Source organism: Halyomorpha halys, unplaced genomic scaffold (genome assembly GCF_000696795.3).
Source record: "Halyomorpha halys isolate HHAL.00 unplaced genomic scaffold, Hhal_1.1 Scaffold939.1, whole genome shotgun sequence".
In the NCBI taxonomy this organism is placed as follows: domain Eukaryota; kingdom Metazoa; phylum Arthropoda; class Insecta; order Hemiptera; family Pentatomidae; genus Halyomorpha; species Halyomorpha halys.
Window position 1 is genome coordinate 228,873 of NW_027108038.1, and position 9,911 is coordinate 238,783.

The window sequence follows — 9,911 nt, forward strand, 5'->3', positions numbered from 1 at the left end:
CTCTCCCTCCCTCCCTCTCCATCTCCCCCTTCCTTAATATCTTAATTTCAGTTCGAATTAGGTATTGGAAATAGACATTTATCTGCTTTTTATCATTTAAAAAAAATATTATAATCTGAATCTTGGGATTACGAGAATATTCTCTTGATTTCTTAATGATTCATTACCATTATTTTTATTATTGAATTTATTATTAAACAATTTTTTTCCCAACGATTCGTGGACCACATATGGTGATTTATATTATTGCTAATACAGAACTATACCACATTGCTGAACTAATATTAGAATTTAAATAATTTTATTAAAATACAGTTCATTTTCTTTCTTGTTTTTAATAAATGGGTTACCGAATATAGATTAATAGCGAATTAAAAAAAATAATAAATAAGAAAAAAAAATCTGTTTTCTATTACTGCTTTGCGACAGTCTAAAATCAAATTAAATGTTCTGTAGATTCCACGATGGACTATGTCAAAAAAGTGAAAAGCTTGATTTTTTTTTTTAAATACTAGTTATCAGATTTATAACATAGTTATCACACCAAATGGCACTAATTAGTTTGGATACAACTGTAACAGTAAAAAAGTTGTTTTTTTTAGGTAAACAATTGTATATTGTCATTTTATATCATCGTTATAGTTTTATAAGTTTTAGATAAAAGATGTTTACATTGCAACAACGAATATTGTTTTGAACACTATCCAAATATTTACCACCCATTGCTTTTTCGAAAAATTTCATATTTTTTTCCCCATTAATCTCTGATAGCTAGTCGTTACTCGCGGGGGATTATGATGAATTAAAATGAGCAAATAATAACTGCGATATAGGATGGAATATTTCGATAATGCAGCGTTCATAATCGTCTCAAGGATACATTTTGTTTTCAAGTTCTAGCCCAGAGAAAGCCAGAAAATCAGGGAACGACTCCCAAAGACAAAAAATACGTGGTCAGCAAAGGGAAAGGCTCATCTTGTCAGAAGGAACAGCGTTAGTCCTGGTAAAGCTGGCATAGCAGGTAGACGGGATCAAAGACGGGGGTAAAAAGAACTGCCACAACCCTCATCACTTTATATTTTCTAGGTATTATATTTTTATTTGCGTTTCTTTTTTTAATGCTCTTTAATATCTTAAACCTCCTGAGGTAAGTTTTTTTTTTTTTTTTAATCTTCAATGCCATGGAAAAATAGTTATGTTAGGATGTTAAAAATATGCTAAGAAGAAATTCAGGAACGTACGATATGTTCGCAAAAGAAATTCTTAACCAGCTTAATTAAATTACTTTTGTTGAAGTAAGGATACGGCTCATTCAGTTTCTTTAAAACCTAAACAAATGATTCATTCAATCTAAGAACTAATTAAAAAATTAATTTCATCGTAAATCCAAAACTAACACTCCATCACGGGGCAATCAATTTCATTAAATAGAATTCAAGCAACATTACTTCATAATTCATTTATAAAATTGTTTTATTAATTTGTTCGAAGATTATCATTATGATCATGCTAGTACAAGAGCCCAAGGGGAGAAAAAAAGGCAGTCATTGCACCCCAATTTTTGATTACTTAGTTGAAAATTAGGTATAATTACTAGTCAAAACTGACAAGTCTGCCAAGTATAGGTAGAGGAAATAAAGATGGCGGCTGTGTCTCTTATTCGGAGCTCTATATCTTTAAAACTACCCACAACAATAGAAAATCTAAGAAAGGATAATTTATTTATTAGCTATTTACTTTCAATAGTTCTCGAGATATAGGTTTTTAAAAAGCAATATTTCGTAAAAATGTTGTATGGAACGTACTCAAAGATCAGTAGTTAGTAAATTTATTTTGAAAAATCTATATCTCAAAAACTATTTGACGTATAGATGTCTATTGATATGTTTTTGAGGCAAATTCATATTCATATGTGAATATCATGAAAACTACTACCTCTACGAAAATAAGTGTCATGAACTACTTAATAGTAAGTTACATTTCCTTTATTTTGAGTGTTGAAAGTCATATGTGCGTCTTATGGGTCTAGAGATATATTTTTTCAAAAATCTAATATTTTATACAAACAACTAGAAAATAACATTTTGTGAGTTTATTTTGTCAAATATCTATTTATAACTATTAATAACTATTCTATATTAAATTTTACTAGCTTTAATTTAAGAGCTGGAAGACATCTGTACACCCTATGGTTACTGAAATAAAGTTTTACAAAATCAAACTTATTGTCCAAACAACTATAAATCAATTTATTTTAGCAAATATCATGAAAACTACAATTCCTAGGAAGGTAAAGGTCATAAACTACTTTATAGTGCATTAGACTAGCTTTAATTTGAGTGCTAATAGACATCTGTACGTCACATAGTTCCTGAGATATAAATTTTTAAAATAAATTAACTGACTACTGATATTTCAATACATTTTTATGAAATGTTGATTTTTAAAAGGATATATCTCGAGAAATATTGGACGTAAATAGCTCTACTTGGGCTACTATTTCAACAACTTTACTCTTCTTTTAAATAATGTTCTTTTAGATTTCCTAGTGTTGTTGGTAGTTTTTAAGATATAGAGCTCCGAATGGAAAATTAATGTTTTGAAACAGCCGCCATTTTTTATTCCCCCCTACCTATACGTGGCAGACTCATCAATTTTAACTAGTAATTATGCCTAGTTTCCATTAAAGTAATGAAAAATTGGGGTGAAATAACTGCTTTTTTTTCTCCCCGGCTCTTGTAATATTAGTACAATAATATCTTTACTATTAGTGGATTACTAATGAATTTGATACCAAATGATTAATGTAGCAACAATTCCCTTAACAATGTATAATTTTCAACAGCATTATCCGGACGATAAACACATTGTACTCGGTGTTAGGGGCTGGAAAAAGAATTATCCAACATCTGTCAGTTGTTGGCCGTCTTTCAATTCCTACTGATTTTCCGGGCAGAGGGCCAATAGCCTCAAATTTATTCACCCCATCTTTCCCTCCAGCGATCCTGTATACTCCTGTCTTCTGTATGTTATACACAAAGCTTTAAAATGTATATGCTTTATGAGAATGTATGCCGGCCCTGAGCACGCATTTCAGTTTCAGCATTTCATTTCTTTCATCGCAAAAAAAGAAAAAAAAAAACGTTATAGTTTTTTTCGAAAAACCAACCTACAATGTTTGTATTATTTAAAAGTATTATTCGATACTGGGGAATATTTTTAAAAATAGCAGGTTTGCTATGTTCCATTTTGTGAATTTTGACATTTCTCAACATAAAAACAACTAATATTTTGAGTTGGATTTCTGAGGGTTATTTGACAGTTAGGGATTAATTTGAAGCTTTTTAAATACATAAAGTTGTTTCCGAAAAATTAGTAGACTCCTTGCTTTTTTTTCAAGACTAATTCTCAAAAATCTTAATTTCTCTCTGTTCTGGAATCAAAATGTTTTACAAACTACATCTATTGAACGTAAAGAGTTCTATCAGAGCTCAATTCGAAGTACGGCAAATGCATCATAAAGTAGTTAATAATGATATTTTCCTAAGAATAGAATATTTCATGATATTTTTAAAAATAAATAGAGAACTGAAATTTAAGCAACATTATGTATTTTATAAAGATATTTCAGCTGCTTGTTATTCTTTAGAAGTTATTGTCAATAAACTTAAAAATACGTGGAAGCCATTTTGAAAAATCTGTTATTAGGATCATCGGGAGCTGTAAGATTTTTATCATGTTTTTTTAAACATTTTTACTTAAGAATCCATTTATAGACATTATTTTCCATATTTCTAGGTACAGCCAAATTTTAATCTATTTTTACTAGATTAGAATTGATTTCTTCATTGATCATAGCCTGGAAAAATATTAGCTGAAGAAGATAAGGTTTGTAAAAAAACCCCCCCAAAAAAAAACCATTAGCTGTCGACCAGCTTTAATGTAATTACTCATAATTTTACTTAAAAATAAACAACATAGAATAAATAAAAAAGAGGGTCACGTAGTAATAAAATATATTTAATATATATATATATTGGGCCATATGATACGAACCATTTTTCTTTTTCTGAAATTCAAAGTGGGATTAGTGAATTAATTAAGTTAATAAATCCTCTGTTTTTTGATAATATGTTCTATAGTTCCAAATGATTCTACATAGTTTAGTATGCCATCAAATATGACCATAAACTTAATGGTACCTAATGAACTTAAGCGTAGATGAAGCGCTATAAGACATGTGTTTCGCTAGGCAAACTTATCTCGAAAGGATAATCACGTGTGATGGCAGGTGGATTATACATAATAACAGGCAGGTCAGTGGATAGATATCGACGAAACACCGGTAAATAAATACATAATGAATCAAAATTTACATCAAAAAAAATTTTTTGTCCTTTGTGATGGTCAGTGGTATGAATAATTATGTTATCCTTTTACCCAGAGGTGAATCCGTCACATCCAAATCGACATTGGTATAATGCCGTAAATAGCTCTATTAGGGTTCATATTTTAGAAAATTTACTCTACTTTATATGATGTCCTCTTAGGTTTCTTGTATTTTTGGTCGTTTTAACGTTTTTAACGTTATGAAATAGCCGCCATTTTTATTCCCTTTACCTATACTTGGCAGACTCAATAATTTTGACTAGTAATTATACATAATTTTTATTAAAGTAATCAACAACTGCCTTTTTATCACCACGGTTCTTGTAATATCATGTTTCACGACAGACGGTGAAGAAGCAAAACAGGCCGAGTTGCGTAGTCCTTTCAGACCCATCATATTCGCTTGACATATCTAACAGATTTCTACCCGTTCAGAAATTTGGTCAACTTCCTTAAAGGTAAATTTTTTGAAAATGATTCTCAGGTAAAAAACGAATATTTAAACTTAATTTCTTCCCAAAACCTTTAATTTTTCTGTTCTGAGATTGAAGAGTTGACGACGTTAGAGGAAATCTATAGAAAATGAAGTATTATATTTTTGAGAAAAAATGTTTAAGACCTCATAAAGTTGTTTTACTCAATAACCTTTCCTGTGAAAACTATTATAACACACATATATTTATTATGTATATGTATAATAAATATAAGAGAGGGGGGTCGTTCATGATAATTCTGGAATATATGTGTGTAATGAACAATATAATATACTCACGTATATTATATGAATACATCCTAGAATCCCAGTCCGTATTTCCCAGAACTGCTGATCCCGGATGAAGTTGGAATATAATCCTCTTAATTTGTTGAAGTACTCAAATAAGACTATTAAATACCCCATAATTATTATAACACAAATATTAATTATTAATTAAACATTTATTTTGTTATAAATAGACAGGTTAAGAGCTTAGTCTCAATATTAAATATTTTAATTAATGCATATTGAGAAAAGACTGTCGGTGTTCAACACTATGTTCATTTCTTTAATTTTTTCTATATTTTTTAGGACGTAATTTATTTGAATATTAATCCGTATTTTTTTTTAATGGTTTGAGGAGAGACCTCAGCATACATAGTCTATGCACGCGTTCTTCTGTTGAGGATGTCTCAACGGATAAGAATATAAATGCACAGATAGCGACTCTCCTAATATAGATTAATAAAAATAAATCATTATAAGACTGTCTTGTTTAGTTAAGCTGAAAAATATTACATTTACTTAATGTATTAATTTAAATTATATTCTGATTTCCTATAAAGCACTATACACGGCTGTGGGAGATAATTTATTTATTCCGTTATATCAGTCGTGTATCGATTCTGGGGTCGAGAGACCCTCCTGGAGCACACCCAGCCTATATAACACGGGCACCCTTAATTGGGGGGAGGGAAGAGGATAAGCCCTGGTGGTTGGGCGTGAATGATGACCGTATTACTTCCTAGTATAACCTCTTGGTCACGAAACAGTACTTTCTTGCCAAGTACTGAACCCGAAACCGTTAGTGTTTGGTTTATATAAATAGTTTTTTATAATCCAAATTAAAATTTTTTTTCGGAAAACCAAAAATGGTTCAGATGATAGTTTTTTTTTTTAATAATTATTATTGGATCAGTATTTTTAAAACTACATTAATAATAAATTTGTCAAATATTTTTAAGCTATTCTATCTAATAATTAAAAAAAAAAATCAAATTTCAATCATCCCATTTTATTAAGAAGATTAAAAAATAAACCAGTAAAAAATGATAACGGTACAAATAAAAAATAAGAGTATTTTAACAACTAATTAAACATAATTATTAACCAATTATATGAAAAATAGATAATAACAAAAAAAATTATTATTTTGCAAGATGTATTTGTTATAAAAATTTCCAAAAATTATTCTAATTTTGTAATTACTTTTACGAAAATCGAATGCTCTTCTGAAAATCCGATTAGGTACTCCAAGCGATAAACATGGGTTAATTCGTTTTTTTGATAGATTTTTATGACGAAAATAGTGTTGATTTTACAAATAAGACCATAATACTTCACTGGATTAAACAAATATATATAGCCCATATATTATAGGCTATACTGATTTATAATTAATGTTATTTAATTAGACTAACATAAGTCCATTTTATGGTATGACTGATGATGGCTTTATATTAGCACTTTGTTGTTTCAAATATATGCATAACTTATATAGAAAACTAAAAAAAGAAAATATGGGTGCGATATAGTATTCTTAATGAACTCTGCTTTATTGTCCGAAGTCATCCACTTATATATCAATATAATTAAATGTTGCCCAGCCTTCATATTATACCGATTCATCCCTTTTTTGAATATCAACCCTTACATTGGATTTAAATTACTACGTTTTCAGGGAGTAAAGCATATACATACATTAGTATGCATACCGACATCACTTTCTTTTTTTTATAAAGAATTTGTAAATGTTTTGGATTTGCAGCAATGGCCAACGTGTGGATCCGAATATGAATACGAAATATATTTATTTATCTGCTACAATACATTTACATATATGATTCATTCAGTTTTATAATTTTTACTTATTGTTTGTTCTTGTCTGTTTCAGGTATGTTCGATGGTTTTATTTGCTAACATCGATATTTTTAGAGAAAATCAGGTAATGTATTAATTTTTTTAGTTTTAAATATTTGACCCGAGGCTAAGCGTACTTGCTAATACTAAAAAAAAAAAAAAAAAAAAAAAAAAAAAAAAAAAAAAAAAAAAAAAAAAAAAAAAAAACCAATTAGTATTTGTGCTTAATTTAAACAGGTGTTTCTCTCTACATAAGGGTATGCTTAAATTTGTTTTTAAAAAACATGTAACTCCCCTCAAAATTTATAGAGGATAAAGGTTAACATTCATTTAGCTTAAAGAAAGCAATAATTTAGAAGCTTTTTCCAGGTTGTGATGAAAAGCCATTGAAAATTGTTATAATATTTTATCAAACTGTCTCACGTATCAAGAGAACCAAATTAGAAACATGCTGAAACTAAAAAATGTAAGCGGAACTTATTTGTATAAATTTCTGTCAGTACCCTTACGATTAGACCTAAACTTATTTATTTATGTAACCTAAAATCTGAAAATTAGAAATGGATGCTTATCTTCTCCATAGTATATGTAGTTTTGTTACTTTTATATTGTTAAAATTTACTGACTTTTGTCATTCTTTTTTATTTTTGGCTGTAAGGAATGTGAATTTTTCAATAACAAATATGATATATTTAACTCATTATTATAATGGCTAATCCTATTTGTACCGAAGTTTCCCCATAAACAAATAAATATGTAATAATAATCCCCACATCTCATATAGTGTAAAATGTTATAATATTTATAAGAAATATGTGCTAGGTGTTTTACAACCGTTTATTGAATATATATGTTATGTTCTATAAATAATAGTTCAGTAGTAATGGTAAAACTAATTAAAAAGTAATAATAGAAATTATAATTATTCAAAATCACATTTAAAAAACAACCAATCAACGTTTCGACAATTCAGATATTATCAGGCTTCTAAACACTAGTTCAAACTATAAAATAACTATACTGATATATTATGGGTTCACCTGTTGATATGAGATGTACTATTTCAAATTGATTAATTGGCATTATTATAATATTTTAGTTATAGAAGTCCTGAACACTTAGCCATTAACTTTAAAATACTAATATATAATAACTATATATTATTCTTTTTTAGTATTTCAATAAAAATTAAAACAACATTTTTGTAATATGTATTCAAACTTTAAAATCAAACTTTACATGTGTAAAATGAAGAAATTAGGTATTAATGACCTGTTAATATTTACTATGTGGCCATCATGTATTGAGTGGTTCTTCATCAAAGTCAAAGCCTCTTTGATACAGCTCATAGCTCCGTATACATTCGTGTTGAGGATGGCTGCTGTATTTTCCATATTAATGTCTGCAACAAAATCGATCAAGTTATATTTGCACAGAGAAACGAAGCGTTCAGGAGGTTAGACAACAATTCAAAATTAAGAAAAGCAAATATTTCAAAAGTGTGATTAAAAATATATTTTATTTATAGTTTTCATAGGAGAATCATAATACAAACTGTCATAACTAAAGACAATAAATATCAGTATTCCATATATTCATTCGCATCATATTTATAAATAAAAGAAGAGAAATAAAGTGAATGATAAACAATATTATTAAAAAAAATAATACAAATATAAATCGATATAATCAAAACTGATTCAGTAGTAACAAAATAATTTATATAAAATAACTATAAAATTAAAGTTCAATAAAAATAAAATGAATACATCTATTATAAATTATTAAACATAAATTGTGTAGTGGCTGATTTGGTTGAAGTGTTGGATACATTTATGGTATAGCGATGAACAAGAAACCTATGGGTATTCCCATTGGTTAATCTAAATGGTTAAAGTTGATCTAAGAAAACACATTGAAGAAGAAAATTTTGATTTAATTTTATTTATTTTTTCTAATATTCTCTCCCTATCGTAAAACATTGAATAAAAACTTGTTTCATATATTGACATGTTCTATCTCCTAATATATTTACCCCGGACGCATCAATTTTGATTGTACCCTATAATAAAAAACAAAAGTAAATAAGAAAGATAAATAATTCTGCAAGAATTAATAATATAAAACAATAAAACCGTACAATTTCAGAAGCTATATGGGATCAGAGCCACATGGAGGAGAAGAACTTACAGCAAACTCCTAGCAGAGACTGAGTCAATATCATATGATATTATAAGCAAGAAGGTTAAGATAGACGGGGCACGTGGCTCGAAGCAGCCCATCAGGACGCCTCTACACAACAATGGATGCCAGTATAGTTGGCAAGAGACAACCTGGAAGGCCAAAAACCAGATGGCTAGACAGAATCGACAAAGAAACGAAAGTGCTGCAAGTAACAAATTAGAAAGGCAGGCGTGAAGAAGGCTGCCAAAGACCCACAAACTCTGCGAACTGAAAAAAAAAGCTATATATATTTCACTCCAATATTCACTTATTTACCTAATACCGCATTGAAAGTATTATATAGTTTAAAAACATTACAACTCATATGAAAACCTTCAATTAAATTCAATAATACAAGAAAAATTTGAATTTATCAATTATTATTTAGGAATAATTATTTGGATTATCAAAACTTGAATTAGACCTAAGAAACAGTAGAATACTTGTGGGAATTCTTACCCCTTCAGAACTCAGTACACCCCTTAAATTACAAATATTAGAAAAATGGCAGGCCAAGTGGGAAGAAAGCTCTCCAAATAAATTAAAAGAAATAAAACGATTTGTAAAACCATGGTCAACATCCTACCGCAACAGCCGTAGGGAGGAAGTTGCTCTAACCCGCTTGAGAATAGGTCATACTCTCCTAACGCACTCTCACCTAATCAGAAAACTGCCACCTCCAACG

The 9,911-nt window shown here is 28.9% G+C and overlaps 1 protein-coding gene across 1 annotated transcript in view; it reads right to left on the reverse strand.

Moving 5' to 3' along the window:
- LOC106687266 (farnesol dehydrogenase) overlaps window positions 1–9,911 on the reverse strand; it is a 19,211-nt gene that overhangs the window by 1,836 nt on the left and 7,464 nt on the right. Inside the window, exon 3 of the mRNA XM_014431038.2 lies at window positions 8,276–8,405. Coding sequence (XP_014286524.1) covers window positions 8,276–8,405 — 130 coding nt within the window. The remainder of the gene's footprint in view (window positions 1–8,275; window positions 8,406–9,911) is intronic.